We start from the raw sequence: 25948 nt of genomic DNA on the forward strand, positions 1-25948 counted from the left end.
TAGGATTTTCTGCGTAGTCAGTACACAGAACTTTACTTTCGAATTCATTGAACGCCTCTCGCATAGCCCTCCTCACACTTCATTTCGCTTCGTGTAATTTTTGTTTGTCTGCAAGGCTTTGGCTATGTTTATGTTTGCTGTGAAGTTCCCTTTGCTTCCGTAGCAGTTTTATAACTCGGTTGTTCTACCGCGGTGGCTCTTTTCCATCTCTTACACTCTTGCTTGGCACATACTCATCCAATGCATATTGTACGATGGTCTTGAACTTTTTACACTGATCCTCAACACTATCTGTCCTTGAGACAAATCTTTTGTGTTTAGCCGACAAGTGCTCTGAAATCAGCTTTTTGTCACTTTTACTAAACAGAAAAATCTTCCTACCATCTTTAATATTTCTATTTACGGCTGAAATCATCGATGCAGTAACCGCTTTATGATCGCTGATTCCCTGTTCTGCGTTAACTGTTTCAAATAGTTCGGGTCTGTTTGTCACCAGAAGGTCTAATATGTTATCGCCAGGAGTCTGTTCTCTGTTTAACTGCTCAAGGTAGTTTTCAGATAATGCACTTTAAAAAAATTGACTGGATTCTTTGTCCCTGGCACCCGTTATAAACGTTTGAGTCTCTCAGTCTATATCTGGTAAATTAAAATTTCCACCCAGAACTATAACATGGTCGGGAAATCTACTCGAAATATTCTCCAAATTTTCCTTCAGGTGCTCTGCCAAAACAGTTGCTGAGCCAGGGGGCCTATAGAGACATCCAATTACCATGCTTGAGCCTGCTTTAACCGTGACCTTTACCCAAATTATTTCACATTTCGGATCTCCGTCAATTTCCTTCGATACTATTGCACTTCTTATCGCTATAAACACGCCTCTCCCTACACTGTCCAGCCTGTCTCTGCGGTATACATTCCAATCTGAGTTTAGAATTTCATTACTGTTTACATCTGGTTTCAGCCAACTTTCCGTCCCTAGGACTATGTGGGTGTTGTGACCGTTTATTGATGAGAGCAGTTCTGGGATCTTACTATAGCCGCTCCTGCAGTTTATTCTATTACCACATTAATATTGTTATTCCCCGTTGTGTTTTGCCTACTACTACCTTGGCGCGTCTCAGGAGGCGTCTTGTCGGACCTAGAGATGGAATCCTCTAACCTAAAAAACCCACATGTGCACTCCACACGTACTCCGCTACCCTTGTAGCCGCTTCCTGCGTGTAGTGCACGCCTGACCTATTCAGGGGGACCCTACATTTCTCCACCCGATAGCAGAGGTCGAGAAATTTGCACCCCAGATCTCCGCATAATCGTCTGATCCTCTGGTTTAAGCCTTCCACTCGGCTCCAAACCAGAGGACCGCGATCGGTTCTGGGAACGATACTACAAATAGTTAGCTCAGATTCCACCCCGCGAGCGAGGCTTTCCGCCTTCACCAACTCCGCCAACTGCCTGTGTGAACTGAGGATGACCTCTGAACCCAGACGGCAGGAGTCATTGGTGCCGACATGAGCAACAATTTGCAGTCGGGTGAACCCGTGCTCTCTATCGCCTCCTCCACCTCTCGGATGAGACCCTCGGCAAGCAGACAGAGTGAACACTGGCCTTCTTCCCCGACCTTTCCGCTATTTCCCTAAGGGGCTCCATCACCCGCCTAACATTGGAGCTCCCAACCACTAATAACACAAAGGAAACAAAACATACACTTTTACACACACATTGATAGTCTACACTCACACAAAAGATCACACACAAGACAGCTATCTCCTGCTATTCTAGCCAGGATCTCTTTTATTTAAAGAGGAAGGACATGCGAACAACGCGTAATTATCGGCGGGAGGAATTTAAGGCATGAGATGCTGCATCAACAATCGGCATATTCAAGTAGCGATGTGTTGTGTGGGGACGAGGCCATCGATACAGCGTTGCTCGAATGTGGAACGTTTGCGGTTTGGAAGGCAATGGAAAATACAAGAAACAATACAAGTAAAAAGTGCAACTACAATTCATGTACACAACAGACAAGGCTCCACTTATGAATGAAATATGTATGATTCCTTTAAACATTAGAGTACGATCAGATCGATTAGTACACCCGTAAACGACCAAGTTAGCATTTTTGATGAATCAACTAAGTCTCCACACGATCAAAGCACCAAAAGCTATTTGGCATACGACCACAAAAGTCGATAAATATTCACAACCGTCGAAACAGCACGGGCACATCACTGTGACGTCACGGGGAAGTATCACCGTGGAGGTATAAATGCGGTGAACCTAATGTTTTGGGCTCTATAAGATGGCAGACGTGGGCTTCAAGTTTGTGATGTACTTCCAACTCACCTTCTTTGTTTACCTCAATGGACGTGTCCCGTGTTTGCCAGCTGCGCAGTGAAATTGCGCTGTAGTGTCACATATTGATCTAAAGGCCGCCATGATTTACAGGTTTGCATTTTCCGTCGATACCAGTATATATTTCACTTTCTGACCAGTTTTCGGAAGCCGGCCGCGGTGGCCGAGCGGTTCTAGGCTCTTCAGTCTGGAACCGCGCGACTGCTACGGTCGCAGGTTCGAATCCTGCCTCGGGCATGGCTCTGTGTGATGTCCTTAGATTAGTTAGGTTTAAGTAGTTCTAAGTTCTGGGGGACTGCTGACCTCAGATATTAAGTCCCATAGTGCTCAGAGCCAATTTGCGGAACTCCTTCAGGGTGCATCGTTTTTCTGTCTTGGAGAGTTTACCCGTTTCATTAATTAATTGCCTGCGACTATGTAGGTTCATTATGTGTTTTGTAAGAGTAAAAGCTTCATCCGCAACAAAACAATAATCAGACTTGCAGTCTTCTGGCAAAGTTTTAGCTTCCAGAAGAGGAGCGCGCCCGCAAACACTGCTTAACTGAATCAACTTTTTTTAATACCCTACCAGCACTGTTGCAATCATACTCCCCTATGTCAACTGATAAACGTATTCCCCGTCCATTAACAAAAAGCTAACAAGACTGTAGACTGGCATCATAAAATGTTGATCTATATTTAGCAAGAGCTGTAACTTTGAGTTCCCAGTATCAGTTGTTTTGTTACAGAATCACTGAGTTGGCCTTGGTAAATGTCAGGCTGCAGATGTTCTCACACTGCCTTTGACATCCAGAATGAGATTTTCACTCTTTGGCAGAGTGTACACTGATATGAAACTTCCTCACAGATTAAAACTATGTGCCGGTCCGAGACTCGAACTCGGGACATTTGCCTTTTGCAGGCAAGTGCCCTGCCATCTGAGCTACCCAAGCACGACTCATGCCCCCTCATCACAACTTCAATTCTGCCAGTACCTCGTCTCCTACTTTCTGCACTTCACCGAAGCTCTTCTGCGAACCTAGTAGATCTAGCACTCCCGGAAGAAAGGATATTGCGGAGACACACTCCGCTGTAGAATGAAAATCTCATTCTGGAAACATCCCCCAGGCTGTGGCTACGCCATGTCTCCGCAATACTGTTTCTTCCGGGAATGCTAGTTCTGCAAGGTTCGCAGAAGAGCTTCTGTGAAGTCTGGAAGGTAGGAAACGAGGTACTGGCAAATCTGAAGCTGTGAGGACGGAGTGTGAGTCGTGCTTGGGTAGCTCAGATGGTAGAGGACTTGCCCGGAAAGGCAAAGGTCCCGAGTTCGAGTCTCGGCCCGACACACAGTTTTAATCTGCCAGGAAGCTTCTGCCTTTGACATGCTATAGTCCGATCCACAGCAGGTCGCAAAAGGTCGAGGCAAGGACGGAGATTACATCGTTGCCGGATCCAAGCGACAGTTGCGGTATGCGCATACACAGGCTTTGCACTTGATGAAAGTGTGTACCCAACAAATTATGTCCCTCGTGTGCTTGTGCAGAATATTTCTCTCACCATCATCATCAGCCTTGACAACCGCGACAAAGGGAATAAAATTCACTGAATAGCTCGCTACAATCGCGTATAATGCTCTAACTGTATACAACATTCACGGCAGAGCTCTCCGAACACTGCTGAACACTCATTGGGTGTATCCGAGAACTCGTGACTTACGGCGCAGAACAAGCCTAAAATCGGCTGCCATCGTTCGTGACTCCAACTATAGCCACAATTCCTCGAATGGTGTTGTGTCGACAGAAACAATACAACGAAAGTAGGATAGATATTTATCTCTTTAAACACCTTAATGTTGCCTCATGCTTCTTCTGACACACTCGGGCAAAATAGAGAAATTAGGCTGCAGTTATGACGGAACCTGATAATGAGTTTTTTTTAACATGCAGATAAAGATAAGACAGATCAAATACCGTAACTACAAAAATTCGAACTAGTGTGGTTTCCGTAGTATCCTGTGTGATTGTTCGATGGTTGGATACCGGGAGGCATATCTGATGTATGGTACTCATTGTTGGTATAAAGATAAATATTTAATTTGTTCATTATTTTATTGCAAATGTGCACAAAAGTGAAATGAAATGAATGGCTGACAAGAATGAAGCGTCAGTGGCAGTATGCATTATAATATAATAAGTGTGACACAGGATACTATTTCACTCTCATTTCATGTACAAGTACCAATAGTGGCATCTATTCCTTTGCATCTAATTATTGTCTTGGACAATTACATTATTGGAAAGAGTGATACTTACATCAATAAAAACACAATGTTAAACAAGCCATTCTCAGTAAGCACTGCCCAAAAGCAGATTGCTGGATTGAGTGGCGAAGGGTCATCAGCAGGAGATTAGTTTCTTGTATTATGTTTCAGAAGAGTTTTCAGTTACAATACAACAATCAAAACACAACAATAAAATCAACAGAATTGTACATATTATAAAGTGAAATACATATGCCTTATGTAACACCTTAGATTTTGCTGTCTTACCAAGGTATTTTAACAGATTCACATACAAAGTCATTAGCAATTGCATTTCTTTTTCTTATTGCTGAAACAGTTATTCTTCTTTCATCCAAGTTCATGGCTAACTGAAATTTAATTTCACATTATTTGCTCACTGGAACACTCTTCACTTGTTCAACAATGTGCGAAAAACAACTGATTTGAATGTTTAGTGAATGAAGCTTTTAGAACAGACAAGACAAACTGACCCATACAGTGTGTAGCTAACTCTGCCACTGGTCCTGCGATTGTCTGTCTCTAATTTTAAAATGGAATTAATTCTTAATGTTATGTTAGCTTAAAGTGTGATTGTAACGAACTTCGTAAACCACTCATTAGAAATATAAACGAGCCACAACTCTGCACAGCACACAGCAATTGTCTCGGGTGTGGAGGTCGAAGCCTGTAGCGGCCAACTGCCAAAATACATCATTCATGTACTCGACCCATAAATATATTGATGGAACAAAATCGCAACACCAAGAAGTAGTTGTGCGACATAAACGGAAGTTGGTGGGCGACTTTCTATGTTTGAAAGACAATGTCTATTCAGTTTTCTCGCCAGTCGCATCAGAGTGGCGCTAGTAACGCCGTATGAGAATGCAAATCATATGTGCTTTAAATACATGCTGTAATGGTCGTGACCGCTAATCTTTGATGCTAGTCAAGAATGCCTTTAAGGCGACAAATACGTTTGAACGAGGTCATGTAATAGGGTTAAGAGAAGTTGGATGTTCCTTCTGTGATAATGCAGAAAGAGTTGGCAGGATGGTAGCCACAGTACATGATTGCTAGCAGCGAGTCACAAGAATGCACAGTAGCAAGAAGACTGGGCTCCGGACCGCCACATGGCGCTACCGAGAGTGAAGACCATCGTGTTTGGCGTGGAGCTCTGGCGCATTGTACTGCATCTCCAGCAGCAATTTGAACAACAGTTGCACTAGGGTGACACGAAGAACTGTTACAAATCGGTTATTTCAAGGACAACTCTAAGCCAGACGTCCAGTAGCGTGCATTCCACTGACCCCAAATCACCGCCATTTGCAACTTCAGCGATGACAAGCGAGAGCTCACTGGGCGACAAGATCGAGGTCAGTTGTGTTTTTTGGAGGCAAATGTGGCATATACTTCCATTTGCGGCATTTTTTACATGGCTCTTATAGTGTCTAATGGATCAGTAGAGACCTGACTAGTATTACCTGTGCATGATTCTGCCTTGAGTCTTCGTGACCAGAAGTTGAAGGCAAAACTGGTTTTTGTGATTGTATAGCATATTTGATGAGGATGGACACATATGAATAGCGTTAATTACGATTGTGGACTTGTTTATGGACTTTATGTTTTCAGTTGATAAATACCAGATAAGGCAGTTGGTGTCCTAGTGGTTACATCAGTTTTGTATACCACTGAAGCTTCAATGTCCATCTCATCAGTCAAGTTGATGTGTCCTTCGAGCTAGTCAGGAAGCACAGAGGATGGTGATCCATCACAGTGGTGAATGTTTTGTCAAATAAATAAGAATGGAACTTGTTGATGCCCCCAACAACTGCAAGGTACTCTTTCTCAGTTGCAAAGTAGTTCGTCTCGAACTTGGAGAGTACATGGAAAGCATAATCTGTCTCGTATTCAGCACCTGTCTGGATTTGTACTAGAATTGCACCTATCTCTTAATAAACAGTATCGGTGTGAAATTCTGTCTTGGCATTCTCATCAAACAAGTGCTGGGACTGGAGAAGATGTTAGCACCTCCTCAAGGACAAGTAGAGAGATTTCTTGACCTCATTCCAGAAAAATTAGTCATTTCCCTGCAGTAGTTCTTGCAAGGGACTTGCCCTGGTAAAGAAGTCCTCTGTGAATCGGTGGAAGGACGAGCACAATTTGGGAAAGCTTCTCACATCAAGAACGTGCTGAGGATCCAGAAAATCTATGACTGCTCTTATTTTCTCTGCATTGGGATGGACTCCATCGTCATACACTAGACTCCCCAAGATTTTTCTTTCTTGGGAGGTGGAGGGCTGCACTCTGAGTACATGTCAACATGGTTGTCCTGTGGCTTAGACAGTCTTCAAATGTCCTAAGAAAAAGACATTGTCATCTGGACAGCAAAGACACATTTTTCATTTAACGTGTCAAAATAGATTGTCGATCATTTGTTCAAAGGCAGCATAACTAACGGTATCACTCACCACATAACTACTGGTATCATTCACCAGCATTGTTCCTCACTAAGGGCAGAACCTATTGGTAGTTTGATACTGGTTTCCTTCTGTGGGTGATCTGTAGTGGTGGAGGAGCATGATTTTTTGTCAGTAATACTAACCTGCTATTCCTTGACTGATCTGCCTGTCCATAAGCACATACCCTTAGGAATGAATTGTGGCTTCTTGTGACATTTAAAAACAAAGTTCTCCTTGACCACCTACAATGCTTATGATTATTGCTGGCAAGCAGATTTCTTGCTAGTCAGGAAGCACAGAGGATGGTGATCCATCACAGTGGTGAATGTTTTGTCAAATAAATAAGAATGGAACTTGTTGATGCCCCCAACAACTGCAAGGTCATAATGATAAGATTTCTTCTTTTTGCAACTGACAAAAGTTTCATAGTTTAACTGAGCATCTCAATTGATGACTGGAACTCATTTGTTCATGTTTGCAGGGTAACATCTTTAATGACAGACAACTGTCCAGAGCAGTATTCGTTATTTGTGCTTGTTTGAATAGTTTTGTCAATCTCTAGCTCAGATCTTCTGCAGTCTATGACTGCTTGCAATACCTGCAAGAAGTCCCAGCCTAGACTAACATTATGACTACATTATATTAAAATAACAAATTCAAAGGACTGCATTCTGTCATGATACTTATCCTAGCAAAACATATTCCTGTCAGTTGGGCATATTTCCCATTTGCGCCTTTCAGTATAATAGCTTTTGTGTAATAGAACATAGTCTTCTTTACTGTCAATGATAATCATCATACATTACAAAAAAAGAAGCCCTGAGTCAACTAGCACCTGGACAGTTTGATCATCAATGAGATTTTCTGTCACCTCAGTAACTGTCATCCATGGAGTATTTTCATTTGGGTGCCCTCATCTCCATGGATTATCAACTCACTTAGTTTCCTGAGTTCACTGGCTAGTCAAGGGTCTCGTAACTCTATATGATGACAGGGAATGGCTACAACATTCTGGGGAATGACCTTATTCAGCGTATGATGATGAGCTTTGTCCCATACGTTGACTATACCCATCTACAGTTAACTGATGCAGATAGGACTGTTGCGATGGTTGACATCCTGCAGTGAAATAGTTATTGAACCACTCACCTTCTTTCTCTGTGTTAGCTTATATGTCCTGGGTATGCACAGTGGAAAGACACCTTTGTTTTGTCCTCTGTCCTTCAAATGTCCGTTCTTCTATAGGTGTTATTCGAGGTGGAGAAGTTGGTCATACCTGCGTTGGTTGGATTCTGTGTTGTCATTTGATGGCAGCAGCGTAAGTCTGAATTGGCTGAGTCCATTCTTCCTGAAGCATTGAATTGGTGGTGCAGATTGGTGCCAAAAATTGATACACCCCTTCTTCAGCATGGTGGCTATTACATGTATACTTAGTTAAATGGTCCTGACCTCCATAAGATACTGTATTTCTACTCTTATAACCTGATGTATAAAAAAGCAAGATCATGGTGGTCTTTTGCAGTTGTCATGGGGCCACACAGGAGTCTATCGTCTTTCTTTCACCACACTTCCTTTTTTTTTTTCTTTTTGGCACTTTCTCTGTGTGCTGGCACCACTTTACAAATTCTTCTGTTGTTATGACAACTTTTGCCAGGGTAATTTGATACATGTCTTTTATGACTTCTTTGATCAAATTTCTGATTTTGTTGGCTTCTGCCACATTTGGATTCACAATGTTATGTAAGACCAAAAAAATATTGTATGTATGACTGTGTTGTTTTGCCATAAAATTGGCCCCTGTTCTTAGATTGTTCTTCTGCTAAGCAGACTTGCTGTTGATTACCACCAAATGTTTTCTTCAGTTCAGCTTGAAATTTGTTTCAGCTAATGAGCTTTTCTTCACTAGTCTTGAACCATTGTTGGGCTATGCCATCCAGGTAAAAGTATAAGTTAGTCAAACACATCATGACATTCTACTTGATGGATTTGATGGCACAGTTGAATCCTTTCAACCATTTCACCAGATCCTGGCCTGCATCTCTGGGAAACAATGACTGATGCCTCATGTGCAGCTGACTTACTGCTGGCTTGGAATCCACTGATATTGAATGAATCGACCTCTTGAGTAATGTACTGTTTGTATTCTGGTTCCTGCACATGTCAGTGACAGCATTTCCATTGGCTAATTGGAGTCATGGTGCTAGAGATATTTTGAAGCACTTGGTGTCTCCACGAAGTATTGCCACCTCATAATCACACTAAAGTCCAAATCTGAAAGCAGGATCATCAATGAAACACAACACTTAACACTGAAAGTACATTTATTATGAAAAGTATCATATAACTAGAACATACAGGGTGACAATTCTTGAAAATAAATTAGTTACAAACTATGGCATGCATACATTTTATTTAACATGTAAACATCACTACAGATATTCAGATTTACGTTATGACATGTTTGATATGCCTGCCATACTTGGAAATGATGTGGTGCAGATGAATAGCAAAATTCTGCTTGACCTGCTGAAGTGTCGGAACATTGATGCTGTCGATAACCTCCTGAATGGCTATTTTCAGATCAGAAATGGTTTTGGGTGTATTGTTGTACACCTTGTCTTTAATGTAGCCCCACAAAGAGCAGTCGCATGTGTTCGGATCTGGAGAGTATGGTGGCTAATCGAGGCCCATGCTAGTCACCTCTGTGTACCCCAGAGCCAGAATGCACTCCCCAAAGTGCTCCTCTAGAACATCAGACACACTCCTGCTTCGATGGGATTGAGCTCTGTCTTGCATGAATCATATCTTGTTGAAATCAGGCTCACTTTGGATAATGGGGATGAAGTCATCTTCCAAAACCTTCATGCACCATTTGGTAATCACTGTGCTGTCAAGGAATATCACACCAATTATTCCGTGACTGGATATTGCACACCACACAAAGACCTGTTGAGGGTGAAGAAACTTCTGGGTCATGAAATGTGGATTCTCAGTCCCCCAAATGCACCAGTTTTGCTTACTGATGAACCCATCTAAATGAAAGTGGACTTCATCACTAAACCAAACCATATTCTTATCAAAGTCCTGTTTGTCATTTCTGTGGGCAATAGTGTTGGTGAAACACGTCTGCTGGCCATGGTCCTGGGGCTTAATGGGTGATGAGATTAAATTTTGTATGGGAACAGATCCACGTCTTCAATATCAATTTGTCGCAGTTTCTCTCAGTTGATTGTCACCTGTTGTGCAGATCATCTGATCAATTTTCTGGGTCTGGTTTGAAATGCAGCACATGTCTTCTCAATGTTTTCGGATGTTTTACCCTTGTTGGATGACCAATGTTTTCAGTGCTGTCATCATGAACACTACCTGTCCTCTCAAACTTGCAAATAAAATTCCTGATTATTAGTACACTTAGACCAGCTACCTTCAGTTTGAACTCAGTTGCAAACTTCCTTTGAGCTGCAGTTGGTCTATTATTGCTTGCACAGTAGGCTGTGACAAGTGCTATATGCTCAGGCATGCTGTACCATGAAATTTTTATGTGCGAATGACCGACAACAACAAGGCATGTGTACATGTGCATACTAATTCCCACCATGCCCTGCAGCCACCTGTGCTGTTTGAATGTCCTTATGCAAACCATTCAATAATGGTCTTCCTATAATTAACTCCTTGGACAGAGTGTGCGTCTATTTATACAAATATAACATAAATATTTTGAGAACCTTCCAGAAATGATAATTACTATGCCACAAATAACAGCTGGTGGTTGAGTTTTAACTGGCAGCTTGCAGCATACCATTCAGTGATGCTAACGACTACAGCACATTATATGCCCTACCACTTGTGGCAATATTAATAGTAACCTCAAACGTTGTCAATGGAGTAGTTATCTATTTATTTATTTATTATTTGTCCTGTGGATCATACCAGTACAGAAGCATGTACAAATTACATGGGATAAGTCAATATGAGAAAACATATTACATCAGATAAGTCAATACAAAAACTCATATTACAACATATACAACATGAATATCATTCAGCATTTTCACCAAATTTTGCTAAAGGCTCTTTACAAACAGCAGACTGGAACATTATAATACTGATGGTGTTATTTTTACCTATGTTGTGTAGGATCTAATAGTTACAACTTCGTATATCTTCCGTGCTGCATGAGTGGGCACGATGACTTACATCCTCAAACGATTTTTAGTTCATTTACTTTTATTTCTAGTTATATCATAAGACATCCATGGAAATGGCTTAAGTATAAATGTTCTGATTTGCTTTTGTTTACATGACAGGTCAGATTCCAAAAATTCCTGGATAATGTAAAAACAGCATTTTATTAAGAGGAATTTTACATTCATTATAAATTTATTTATTTTTCAGTTTTCTTTTATTGATGCCAGAAGGTGATTATATGATTTTATTCCCATACATTCAACATCTTTACTGTACAAGTTTGGTGATTGAGGAACTAGTCTTAAAAAGGTTTTTGATCTTGTGTCATGATGGTGGCAATCCAAATTTGTTAATGCTTTCTGCAGTAAAATATAATATTTCTAGCATGTATTGGCAAGGAAGGAGCAATATATTCATCTTCTTAAATAGTGGTTTGTGTATTTCCCTTTGCTGTTTGAATAAAACTGTTGTGCTTACTTTCTTTGAAAGTTTTAATAACTTAACTGATTCAGAAAATAATTCCATTATTAAGTATTGAGTGTAAAAAAGCATAATACATTGTTATCAGTGTAATCATGTTTCTAACATTCCTTATTGATTATACGACTTACCTGGCATGTAGTATTTTTTAAAAGTAATATGTCGATCCCGTCCTGGGATATGGAGGACATTTTTTTATTCATTGTAGAATTCTCAGACACTTATAGAAGTGAGTTTATAACCATCAATTCTCTAGGATATACAGGATGGGTCTAAACTCTTTGTATAATTACCAATATTTATTTTTTTAAAAATCTATAGAGCTTACAAGTTTGTAGTTTGTGATAAATTAAAGAATAAATCACCAAGTTTTTATTACAATGTCAACAAACCTCAACATGTGCATCCTTTATTGCTATGTCTAATTGATATTCAATTTGACATCATACATTTGACAACATTCTTAATATAGGCAGATATGATACTTGTGTAGTGTAAACCTTCTCCTTTATATGGTCCTTCAAAAAAGAAATTTAAACGCATTATGTCTGATGACTTTGCAGGCCAGGCAGTGTGACCATCATGTGCAATCCACAAGTCAGGGGCTGTTTCGTTAATTAAATTTCTAACATGCAATTCCCAATGTGGTAGTGCAATATCTTGTTGGAAAATCACATCAGGCTGAATGTCTCTCAGTTGCAATTCTGCAAATTGTTCTAGCATATCCAGATAGGTGACAGCTGTTACTCAGTTTTCAACAAAAAGAAATAGCCAGTAACTCTATCCTGATTTAAAACCACACATTCGTTTCAAGGGAATCCCTAACATTATCTAAGGCAACTTGTGGCATTTCCAAACCCCGTACCCTAACATTGTCCCCATTAACTTTACCTGGTATGTGGAAAGTAGCCTCCCCTGTAAAACAGATTCATTGAAGATACTCATTGCTGGTATTGATTCATACCAACATCTCCATCACAAAAGTCGCTCAATGAGTATAATCATCTGGCTGTAATGTATGTCTTATCTGGACATGGAATGCATGCAGGTGCAATCCATTGTGTATACTCTGGTCTAGTAGTCCCTAATTCATGATATGTGTGTCAAGCAGATTTGTAAGAACAACTGCTGCACAGCTCTAACACTTTTCACAGACCAAAGGCCACCATGTTTGCAGAAGAACTTCATGTGCCACACAATAAAACTTCATAAAAACCTTTCTATAGCCAAGAATGTAGGAAAAGACTCATTGCTACTTACTGTAAAGAAGACATGTTAAGTTGCAGACAGGCACAATTAAAACATGCTTACACAAAGCTTTTGGCCACAGCCATCATGACATAGGAGAAACAGAGAAACACACATTATTCATACACACAAGCAGGCACACTTCAAGCACAAAAGAATGTGAACTCTAATTATTATTCTTCATTTGTCATGTGAAATGCAGAGTGAAAATCTCATTTTGGAAACATCCCCCAGGCTGTAGCTAAGCCATGTCTCTGCAATATCCTTTCTTTCAGGAGTGCTAGTTCTGCAAGGTTCGCAAGAGAGCTTCTGTAAAGTTTGGAAGGTAGGAGACAAGGTACTGGCAGAAGTAAAGCTGTGAGGATGGGGCGTGAGTCGTGCTTGGGTAGCTCAGATGGTAGAGCACTTGCCCATGAAAGGCAAAGGTCCCGAGTTTGGGTCTCGGTCCGGCACACAGTTTTAATCTGCCAGGAAGTTTCGTATCAGCACACACTCCGCTGCAGAGTGGAAATCTCATTCTGGAACTGTAATTCTTGTTGCTCCTAAAACACTGCGTATACTACTGTTGTGCCTCTGAGAGCTTCAATACTGGCTGCTTCAAAAGGTCATCAGTCAAACAATGAAGACAATAATTTATGACATATTCCACACTAGTCATCACCAGATTTATATATCATACAATAGACCACAGCTGCATTACCACTGGGTATATGACAAAGTATTTCAATCTCTGAACATTCTAGGATTAAAAAAATACGAACACTTATGATTCCATCAAACCAGTTCTAATTCAGAAGATGTTACACAATCTGTTGCAATGTTATGACATGCAGCTGATGTTCCCACTGCTGTCGAAGTCATGTGCCATTACACAAGGTAAGGTGATGGCAGTGCAAAGAAACAGTCAAAACTGGAAATTTTGGCTTTCCAAATTGTCTCCTCCAGTAGGTTATGAATGCTTCACAGCACTGCTAGGTGAGAACCACCTGCAGACAGTTGTAAGGTGTCCTAACAGTTCAGCTTCAGCCATACATTGGACCCTCTGGCTGCTACCTTGTATTTACTTCTCCCTTTCGTGCAATGATAAAACACAAGCAATCATTTGTCTTTGTGGTTGATGGTTTCATTTCCATGCCAAGCATAGACACAATATTTCATTCTCTGGAAACAAAAAGACTGCAAATACTCAAGTTAATACACTTATGCATATAATGCTTATACCTTTGATGTTGGGCTCCTAAATACAAAGTCAGATCTGAATACACATACCAGGCAGATCTAACAGAGAATATGAAGTGCAAATTTGCAATTGTAGCACAAGTGGTGACAGACTTGGTTGACTCACATGATAACATTGCAAAACTCTTGAAGCACTTGAGCTAGTGGGTACTCAAAGACACATGGCAACTATCGCGTAAAAGCCTACTTATAAATTTACAGAAACCAGTACTAAGTGATAGATCTAGGGGTATATAACAGTCCCTAGGCATCACTCCTATATAGAAGTGAGGACAAAATTAGATTGATAACAGAAGACAGAGATGTTTAGGCAGTCATTATTTTCTTGTACCCTACACAAATATAAAGGAAAGAAATCCTAATATGTGGTAAAATGGGAAGTGACATGAACTTCAGTGCTTTGTACAGGATAGAAGTATATGTGCATGGAAATGAGAACTCGCAGGGTAGTGCAGCGGTTAGCACTCTGGCCTTGCATTCTGAAGGATGATAGTTCAAATTCACATCTGGCCATCCTGATTTAGGTTTGTCATGATTTAGCTACGTTAATTATGGCAAATGCTAGGATGGTTAGTTCATAAAGACACAGCCACTTTCCTTCTCCATGTTTCCCTAATCTGAGCTCTGTCTCTAATGACCTTGTTGTCAATGGGACATTAAACAATAATCTCCTCCTCCTCCTATGTTCCAATAAGTCCCAGAAGCTCTAGCAAGTTCACTATATGAGCCATAGGCATGCTGAATGCACCAGTGATTTGGAAGTATAATGATAATGCAGATGTGGGAAATGCTGTCTTCAGTTTTATTCTGAATGTTTCCTTGAGATGTTGCTAATGATACTAATTACAATCTGGACTGATCTGCTATGATGCAAACATTCTTGTTAATCTGTTTGTATCATAAAAATGCTGCTGAATGTGGAAGGATATCTGCACCATATCTCTGCTGCAAACTTTGATGGGCATCTGTAATTAGTTTTAGCACCCAAGATTAAAATTTCATAACTTCATGGTGATCATTAAGAACTGACTTCTTTTCTACAGTTGACTGTTTGCCCACCAGTCTTTGTTCTTGCAGTTCTAACTAATGCATCTTCAGCAAGAGTTTGTACTTGTTTCTATCTAATGGTCTGATGCCAAAAGGTCACCTTTAGGTAAGGAGAGTAAGGATCGGCATTTCATATTACTTGTTTTGTATGAATCATGTAATCTCTATTCTATTTGCTTGGGTTACTTTTGTGCAATATTTATGATATGGGCACACAAAAATGCGTGACAATTGCTTAAATGGATGTGACCAACTGTATAGAATATCACGCATACTAGATCAATAAGAAGGTTTACCATCCTAATTTGCCACCTAGTTCCCATCCCTGACCAAATGAGCTAATGACCTGATTCATCACAAATATGGTCTACAAATGAGTATTCACCTGCCTGTCTCTGTATCCTAGAGTATTTTCAGAAATCAAATAAAAAAACCTACATCAGGGAAAATGATTTAGCATGCTTTTTGTCAGTAACCATTTGTTAAACCTGACTCATTCCCTTCACATGTGATATCCTTGTAGTCATGAGTAGAGATCACCAAGTGGAATCTGTGAAACTCGTTTCTAGAATTTTGGTAGCTTATGATTTAGTGTGACACTAAAATATTATAAAGCACATTAACCTTTATGGGATATATAATAAGTTTGATAGATGGATTTAAAACTTTTTGAAAAAAAAATGCTGCATTGCATTATACAGGATGAAATCATCAATGTAAATAGAAACAATTCTGAAAATTGTCAAAGAAGAAAATGTTTCAGAGGTGTTTTATCATGGATGTGTCTTGCTCTCACACTGTCCACAAAATTAGCACATCTGTCATGTCTGTTTGCAGCCCATGTTTATATTTCACATTATTTAGTTGTCTAATCAAATGTAGTCTGGATTTTTTGCAATTTATTACAAATGCTATGGGGCATACCATGTTCTCAGTTTACAGTATCATACTTAAAACTAAGTGCTTGTTACTGTATGATTGCGTGGTAAAGCCTTTATTTTTCTATAGTTTTAACAAAAATTGTCATTATTGTCTTGTGATAACTTATATGATGTAAAAAGCTACAGTTTATAAAATACTCAATAATATTTTTAATATGCAACTAATATCACTCTTTCATGACAGTGTATGAACTTAGACAAAGAACTGAAAGCATTGCCTGGATATGTCCAGTTTTCACAAATCATTAGATGAGAGCTGGAAGCAACGTGCACAGCATGAGGTGTTGGAAGATCCAACAAAGATTGAAGAGAACATATATGCCTTGCGAACACTTGTTCAAGGTATGATGTATCTTACTTTTTGGGTATTATTTTTCAGATATGCAAATGATTATCCGAATTTAAACAATATAAAGTCCATGATAGAATAACAACAACATTAGGAAAAGAAAAAAAGAACAGACTGCTACTCACCATATAAAGAAGTGTTGGGTTGCAAACATTTAAGCTTTTGGACAAAAAAGTCCTTCATTGGAAACAGAAAACACACGCATTCCCACATACGTGTTCACTACAGCACAGCCTCCCAACTCAGCACATAGCAGCCCTATCCTGTGTTAACTACATTCCTGCATGCTCTGATGGCATCACCTTTTCCACCACCCCTAACACACTATCCCAATCCCTCCCCACCCTACTCCTCCTCCTTACCCCATCACTCATCCCAGATTGCTGCTTATGTCAGACACAGTCACACTCTGCAGTTGGGCCACAGTGTCCAAAGACTGTGGCCATGTGTATTTGAATCATGTTTGTGTGACTGTGTGGTTTATTTCTATTTCTGAAGAAGGGAATTTGTATCTGAAAGCTTAAATGTTCAGCATTCTTTTCATTGTGACTCAGTGTTTTCTCTATGTGGTCAGTGGCTATCTAACCTTTTCATAATACTGTCGAATTACTAGAATTAGTAGACTTAGAATTATTAGAATGTTTACTTCAGTCATTCAGTATATTTTGATACAACTGGCCTTGTCAACATCTAAGGTAAATATAAGTATAGCTTATGAGTAAATAAAATTTTGTATAATTAAAGGACCATAAAGGTTACTAGCACACTTATTGACACCTGTATGTAGATCACTGGAACACTTTTGTACACATGTACAACTTCTTAATTACAGCAGTATATTAATTACATGCATTTACGTACCTTTAAGTTTACCAGCACTTATGGCTACTTGAGGCAATGTAGGATATCAATATACTTATTTACATGTACACTGATGAAAAAAAGGTTGCAGCACCAAGAATGAGTTGTGCGACATAAACAAACATTGGTAGGCCTATTTCTACATCTGAAAGATGCTGTCTGTTCAAATATCATGCTAGTAATGCTAGTGGTGCTAGCAATGCCTCTATGAGGATGCAAATCAGGTTTGCTTTAAATACGTGCGGTAACAGTCATGGTAGTCACCTTTCAGACTGGGTGTGATGAGTTGATGATAATCAAGAATGCCTTTAAAGTAACAAAGATGCCAGTATCAACAACTCATAGAGTTTGAACAAAATCATGTAATAGGATTGCAAGAAGTAGAATGTTCCTTCTGTGATATTGTAGAAAGAATTTGCAGCAACAGAGAAGTTGCAGCATTAGAAAATTGCAGTGAAATGCAAGAAGATGTGCAGCGGATAGGCACTTGGTGCAGGGAGTGGGAACTGACCCTTAACATAGACAAATGTAATGTATTGCGAATACATAGAAAGAAGGATCCTTTATTGTATGATTATATGATAGCGGAAAAAACACTGGTAGCAGTTACTTCTGTAAAATATCTGGGAGCATGCCTACAGAACGATTTGAAGTGGAATGATCATATAAAATTAATTGTTGGTAAAGCAGGTGCCAGGCTGAGATTCATTGGGAGAGTCCTTAGAAAATGTAGTCCATCAACAAAGGAGGTGGCTTGCAAAACACTCGTTTGACCTATACTTGAGTATTGCTCACCAGTGTGGGATCCGTACCAAGTCAGATTGACAGAGGAGATAGAGAAGATCCAACGAAGAGCAGCATGTTTCGTCACAGGGTTATTTGGTAAGCGTGATAGCATTATAGAGATGTTTAGCAAACTCAAGTGGCAGACTTTGCAAGAGAGGTGCTCTGCATCATGGTGTAGCTTGCTGTCCAGGTTTTGAGAGGGTACGTTTCTGGATGAGGTAACGAATATATTGCTTCCCCCTGCTTATACCTCCCAAGGAGATCACAAATGTAAAATTATAGAGATTCGAGTGTGCCCGGAGGCTTTCTGGCAGTTGTTCTTCCCGCGAACCATACGCGACTGGAACAGGAAAGGGAGGTAATGACAGTGGCATGTAAAGTGCCCTCCACCACACACGTTGGGTGGCTTGTGGAGTATAAATGTAGATGTAGATGTAGATGTAGATGTAGATGTAGAATGTAGCCACTGTGTCATGTATAACTGCTGACAGCAGTGGTCATGGGACTGTACAGTCACAAGAACACAGGGCTCCAGACTGCCATGTGATACTACCATAGAGTTCAGTATATGACTCTTGTGCATCAAAATGCATCTGCAGCAGCAATATGAGCAGCAGTTGGCAGTACAGTGACACAATGAACTGTTACAAATCGATTACTTCAAGGAAGCTCCAAGCCAGACACCCTGTAGAACATATTCCACTGACCCCAAACCACTGCCATTTGCGACTTCAGTGGTGTCATGCTAAGAGCTCATTGGAGGGCAGAGTGGAGGTCTGTCATGTTTTCTGATGAAAGCTGTCCTGCCTTGGTACAAATGACAGCAGTGGTTTGCTTAGAAGGAGGCCAGTTGGGGACCTGCAACAAACTGTCTGCATGCTAGACACACTGGACTTACACTTGGAGTTATGGTCTGCAGTCCAATTTTGTGTAACAACAGGAACACTTTCTTGGGTATCCCACAGAGCCTGACTGCAAATATGTTTGTCAATCTGGTGATTCGACTTGTGATGCCATTCATGAATAGCATTTCAGGGGCTGCTTTTCAACAGGATAACACTTGCCCACATGCTGCTGTTGTAACCCAACAAGTTCTGCAGAATGTTGACATGTTCCCTTGGCTTTCTCAATCACCAGATCTGTCTCCAACTGAGTACATATGGGACATCATCGGAGGACAACTCCAGTGTCATCCACAACCAGCATTACACATCCCTGTATTGACCGATCAAATGGGCATGGGCATGGGCATGGAACTCCATCAAACAAACTGATATCCTGCACCTACCTCTACAAAACAATGCATACATGTTTTCATGCTTGCATTCAACATTTTGGTGGTTACACCAGTTATTAATGTGCCAGCATTTCACGTTTGCAATGGCTTATCTCATGCTTATGTTAACCTGTGATTGTGCAATATTAACCACTTAAATTTGTTACATAGGCAAATCTATTCCCAGAATTTTATTACTCTGAATTAATTACTTCTTGATGTTGTGGCCTTTTTTTCTATCAGTGAATATCGGATACAACCCTGTTTCATTCTCTTCTCTACCACAGTTTCCCTTTCTGCAATACATTGTGATATCTCATAGTCCGTACAGGTGAGGTGTGGTGAGCCAGTGAGCCAGCTATCAATTGACTCCATTACCATCATTGTTCACTAGCTTTCTGCCTCTAACTTGCATCACTTCTAAAGCCTACAGGGAAGCAATGAAACATTCTCAAGACTTCCATTGCAGTCGGCTGTTTTCTCTGTAATTTTGTGTTTTTTAATACATCCCCAAAAAAGGAAGATCATGTTTTCACAGCCAGTAGATAACAATGCCATTAGAGGTTGTGCTCAAGATCAGATAGAACAAGGATGGGAAAGGATATTGGCTGTGACCTTTGCAAAGTATGCATCCTATCATTTATCGTAATCTTCGAGGGAAATCATGGAAAACCAAATGTTGGATAGCCACATAGCGATTATTAGACTGCCCTTCCTGAATGTGATTTCAGTGCCTTGGCCAATGCTCCACCTCACTCTATGGATACATAACAGGAATTCTACTTGCCATTCATCATCTGATAAGCATTGTCTACTCCATTAGAGGGACAACCTTTGGTAGTTTATGGCTTCATGATTTTGTAATATGTAACAAAGATTCTGGGTGACAATTGTATATTAAAAAATCAGTCAGTCATCATGAAAGTGTCATTTGTTTGTTGGCATAATTTTGCAAAATATGGGCACTCTCAAAAGTTATTGAAAGGAAAAATGGTTTGTGACTTGTTTACATTTTATGACAGTGCATTTTCAGGACCCACTTCTTGGACATATTATTTATTATCAAAATATAGTCATGAAATTATAAATTTGTGTTTTTGTGTGCTAAAATTACAAGATCTATTCATTTCAAAAAATAAAGAAAGTGTTTTGGCCATTTTCAGGTGAAAAAGGGCTATATTCAAGAACTGATGACATATTCCTCTTAGCTTTCTTAAGAGCAAGGAAACACAATGTGAATGAAGCGTTCAAATTGGTAAGATTGTGGAATTGTACCAGCATGCTAATTTTCTTCCATTTGTAAGTCTCAACAAAATACTGAAGCTCTCTTTACCTCTGTACATAAGTAAAGGATATGTATATAGCCCAGTAAGGTCTAACAGCAGATGCAGTATTGAAACGGCATTGATATTTGGCTTATTTACAACAGTGGGATACTGTGCATGAATGAAGCATTTTTCTATATATGTGTAATAGCATTCCATTTCGCTGGCATGTTATGTATTCATCGCATCAGCTCTTTTCATTCAATTAGTGATGCTAGTTTCGAAACTTTTTCTTTTCTTGAAATTTTTCTTCTACTTGTACTGAAAAATCTAGCACCTTAATATTCACATGAAACATTGTGTGTTTTTGATTTTCTTGTGAATCTCAATTCACTTGGATCTTGTGAGTAATTATGATGAAGGAAGTAAATAAATATTTGAGATTGTCTGAACTGATCTTTCCTCTTACACCCTTGTTTTAACAACGTTTCTGATCTGCCTTCAGCTCAAGAACTTTTACAAAATTAAAAAGGCACATCCAAAACAACTTGAATGCTGTCTCCCATCAGAAAAAGGGTATGTTTATGACATGGATGTAATGACAGTGCTAGACCAAAAAGATAATGATGGAAGGATTGTAGTTATCATGAGATTTGGTAAGTGTCATTTTTAAAGATCAGTAACTGCATTTATGTATTGTTGATATAGTTGCACTCAAATATTTTGACACACTGAAAATTCAATTATTTACTGATTTTGAATCTCCTGCATGAGTACAGACATTTATTTAAAGTCTTTCCAGGTAAGTATTTTTCACATAACATATCTCCTTATGTGACTGATTATAGTTTCTTAAGTACACATACTATTAACTCTTCAGATTAGGTGTAATAGAATTGTTTTTTATCACCAAGATTAATTAAATGACAGCCTTTCAGAAAAAGTGGATTTCAAAAAGATTGTCGTAGAAGAATGCTTCCGGTTGACAGCAACAGTGCTTTCATTTTGCTGTGAAGATCCTCATGTTCAGATTTCTGGTGCAGTATTTATTGTGGATATGACAGGGTACGGACTTCAACATTTCCTAGTTGCAACACCATCAAACTTATCACTTTTTGTTAAAATGTTCCAGGTAAAAATCAGCATTCCATTACTGCAACTAATATTATGCCATGTATGCGTATGAAAGAAATATGTTTGTGTGTAGTAATATTTTATGTATGAAAATATGGATTTGCAGGATAGCTTCCCTTTGAGGCTCAAGGGTATCCATGTTGTAAATGCACCATCACTTTTTAGTGCAGTGTTTGCACTTTGTAAACCGTTTTTGAAAGAAAAGCTGAGAAGAAGAGTGAGTATTGTATCAAGATAATATGGGTATAATTTGAAACAGCTACCTTTCTTAGAGACCTTCTTTATTCTAGTGTAGCAACATATTATAATAAGACCATAAATACTTTAGGATTAAAGGAGACCACTCACTGAAATCCTGTGTTGTCAATAGGCACACACAAAAAAAATAAAACTTGCTAGCTTTTGAAGTTTTCCTTTGCACATGAATGGCATACACATGCCTATGCCCCTATGTGGTGCCAGCTAGACTGGCAGTGCCAGTGCTATTGTTTGGTATGTGGATTGATTATGGTGTGTGTGTGTGTGTGTGTGTGTGTGTGTGTGTGTGTGTGTGTGTGTGTGGGCGCGTGCGCGCGCACGTGCGAGAGAGAGAGAGAGAGAGAGAGAGAGAGAGCTTATCAAAGGATAACTTCAAAAGCTAGCAAGTTGTCTTTCATTTGTGTATGTCTACAGACAACTCCACACCTCTACTTTTTGGTGAGCAGCCTCCCTTAATCCTCAAGTATTTAGATTCCACAAGAACTTTTCTACAATGTTTATAATAAGACTACATTATAATTGTAATATGTATATGAAGATGTAAATGTTAGACCTGTTTCTAATGATTAAATTTTTCAGATTCATATTCATGGTAGAAACATGTCTTCCCTGCATGAATATGTGCCTTTTGAGATACTGCCAAAGCAGTTAGGAGGAATGCTTCCTGATTTCAACTTCAGTTCATTCAGATCCAAAATTCAACATAATGAAAACATGATCAAAGGTAATATATTCATAGTTTGGTGTTAATCAGTGCTGTTTCTAAGAACTATCATATTTAAATTTCTCATGAAGCATGCATACAGCAAGGTAACCAAGAAAATTTTGCAAAAACTAAGCCATTGACTGGAAATCTAACTTAATATGTTTTAGGCAAAATTCAACAGTGGAAAATCAAGCAGGAAGTTTAATAATATAGTGAAAAGGCTAGTTGCTACTCACCATTTAGTGGAGATGCTGAGGCACAGATAGGCACAACAAAAAGACTGTCAGAAAAGCCTCAGTGTCTACAGCAGTTAGTTCAGTGGCAGCTAAAGATCTGGAGGCAATAGTCCAGGAATGTTCTGAGCTGGAGTATTATCTTGGATTTCTGGTGGTCTCTGTAGAGTTTATCACCAGTAAATAAGGTGGTAGCCTTGCACTGTCACCCCAATGCCACATCACCCACTTTGACAATGAGGCAATTTGGAAATGCTTCCCTGATGGCAAGGCCTAATATGCCTTCTCATAAATATCTGCAACTACTAGGTCAGAGGCAAGTGACTTCACCAAATCAGAGACTCACTTGTTAGTAGTATGCATCTTGATGTCATCACCATTAATGCAGTCCACCTTTAATTAATTGTAAGAAATGGATTTCAGTTCATTTAAAAGAAAGTTGCATCCTGACATTCAAACTATGATGTTGTAGTTTTGATGCATCTACAAAACTGTTTTCAACAATAGACCAAATTCTATGAGAGAGAAGTAGATTATATAAAATGGGAAAGGACTAAATGATAGCTCTAAAACAGGTATTTTCTAGAAAGTTTCTGCTTAACATTGTCTAATTCTGTTTCAAAGTTAAAAACTTAAATAATGTGTCAGGTTGTTTAATCAATAGCTGAAAATCATTAGCTGTAGCCCTGTTTGTTTTAACTATTACTATTAACTTCTATACATTTCCACTTTTATTACACAAGCTGATCATGGCAAAATCTTACAATTGTAAGAGTATGAGTGTTTTTACATTTCTATTTCCAGTTAATGTACGTGATCATTTCTGATTTAACTACACTCTTTGGAGTGGTTCATGGTTCCTGAATAACAGTATAAACTGTAATATGAAGTAATTATGTCAAATGGTCATAGCAACACAAAATAAAACAATAAAACCATGCTTAATTGCTGTAAAAACTGATTGCAGCACATCTGTAACATTGTTACATGAGTACAATTCATTGAGTGATAAGTCATCTATTGTTCTAACCCACAAATTTCACACAGAAACACAATACATAGATTGACTGTGCAATTTTGCGCCCTCGGGTGTGATCCTTCACTGGCAATTGTTGATTCCCTAAACCAACAATGTAGACGCTGTTGTTTACAATTTCATAGTTACAAACTATAATATTAGTGCATTTGCAGTTATAATAGTATTATCATACATGTACCTAGGACGTTAAATCATCAGTTATGATAAAGCTAATGTTTGTGTGTAACCTAATGAATTATTATGATTTATTTTGATTGTTTCTATGGCAGTGAATGTTCTCACGTATCAAACAATCTACATTAATCAATTTTTTACCTCAAACTATCTGCCTCTACAAATTATGTGAGCATTATCTTTCATAAATTATGTTTTTCATTTTCAAAAACTAAATTATCTTTCATGAATCATTTTGATTTTCTCCCACAAACAAACTTCACCACTCAAGTTATTTAGCATAGCAGATAGACGAAATCACATGAAAAATTGTTAGACAATAATCTACAGAAATCTGATTTAGTAGTTCCTTGGTTGCTGCCTTTCCCTGTTAAAATGCTCAAGTGTGCAAACTACCACAGAATCATAGAGAAAGAACACCACTGTGAGGAATGTCGGTCTTATTTTCATAATATAATGTAATTGGATAGATAAAAAAATCTACTGACCAAGCAGCGCCAGGAGAACAAACACATAAAAAAAAAGGTTTTACTTATGCAACTTCTCTGAGCCAGTGGCTCCTTCTTCCAGCAGAAGGGTTGACAGTGAGGGGGGAGAGGTGAACGATGAGGACTGGAGAGGTTTACGAAAAAGGGTACAGTTTGGAAAAATCACCCAGAACACCTGGTCAGGGAAGACTTACCAAACAGGATGAGAAGGAAAGACTGATTGTTGGGGACTGTCTAGACAATATTTTAAAACCTGAGAGCTTAATGGTGGATGATGGGGTAATATCCAAGACAGAGATTACTGCAAAAACATTGTGCATTAGTTAATAAGAGTGAAAAAGCTAAGTGCATTGTATGTAACAGGGGGGGAGGGGGATAGCAAAAAATTGACAGGTCAGAAAATGAAAGATATAGAAAACTAAACTGGAATGAAGAAAGGAGTAGTTATTGTGAAGAAATGCTGAGACAGGAGAAATTAATGTAAATTAAGGCCAAGTGGGTGCCAAGAACCAAGAACGTGGTGTAGTGACAGTTCCCACCTGTGTAGTTCTGAGAAACTGGTTTTTGGGGGGAAGAATCCAGATGCTGCATGTGGCGAAACAGGCACTGAAATCATGACTGTCATGTTGTAGAGCATGTTCTACAACAGGATATTGTGATATATGACATGTCATTTTGCAGGTGGCTCTCCCTTTGATGGTATATGTTACAGGGATTACAGGGGTGGCATGAATGGTGGTAGAAGGATGCGTAGAGCAAGTCTTGCAGCATGGACAGTCACAGGGATGGGAGCCATAGGGTAGCGAGATGGCTGCAACTAGAATAGCTTTTTGTCACCCTCCCAGTCTCCAAAATATCCTTGTCAGACCCTATGCTCCTTCTGCACCCATCTCCCTAACCTATGGCTCCTACTCCTGTGACTGTCCCTGTGCAAGACTTGGCCTATGCACCATCCTACTACCAACTACACCACTCCTGTAACTGGCAAAACATAAGCTATCAAAGGGAGAGCCACCTGTGAAATTACACATATCATATACCAACTGCTCTGTAAACAATGTTCGACCTTTTACGTCAGCATAACTACCACCAAGCTATAAGTTAGGATGAATAGGCATAAGCAGCAGATATATACTGGCAACACATAATATCCTGTTGCAGAGCA

General features: G+C 39.3%; 1 protein-coding gene across 1 annotated transcript in view; it reads left to right on the plus strand.

Moving 5' to 3' along the window:
• The window catches only part of LOC124777878 (clavesin-2-like), a 67768-nt gene that overhangs the window by 38441 nt on the left and 3379 nt on the right, over positions 1–25948 (plus strand). Inside the window, exons 2-7 of the mRNA XM_047253418.1 lie at positions 16399–16556; positions 20650–20741; positions 21257–21407; positions 21690–21883; positions 21992–22102; positions 22723–22867. Of these exons, the coding sequence (XP_047109374.1) occupies positions 16439–16556; positions 20650–20741; positions 21257–21407; positions 21690–21883; positions 21992–22102; positions 22723–22867 (811 nt within the window). The 5' untranslated portion in view covers positions 16399–16438. The remainder of the gene's footprint in view (positions 1–16398; positions 16557–20649; positions 20742–21256; positions 21408–21689; positions 21884–21991; positions 22103–22722; positions 22868–25948) is intronic.

Source organism: Schistocerca piceifrons, chromosome 2 (assembly GCF_021461385.2).
Source record: "Schistocerca piceifrons isolate TAMUIC-IGC-003096 chromosome 2, iqSchPice1.1, whole genome shotgun sequence".
Classification (NCBI taxonomy): domain Eukaryota; kingdom Metazoa; phylum Arthropoda; class Insecta; order Orthoptera; family Acrididae; genus Schistocerca; species Schistocerca piceifrons.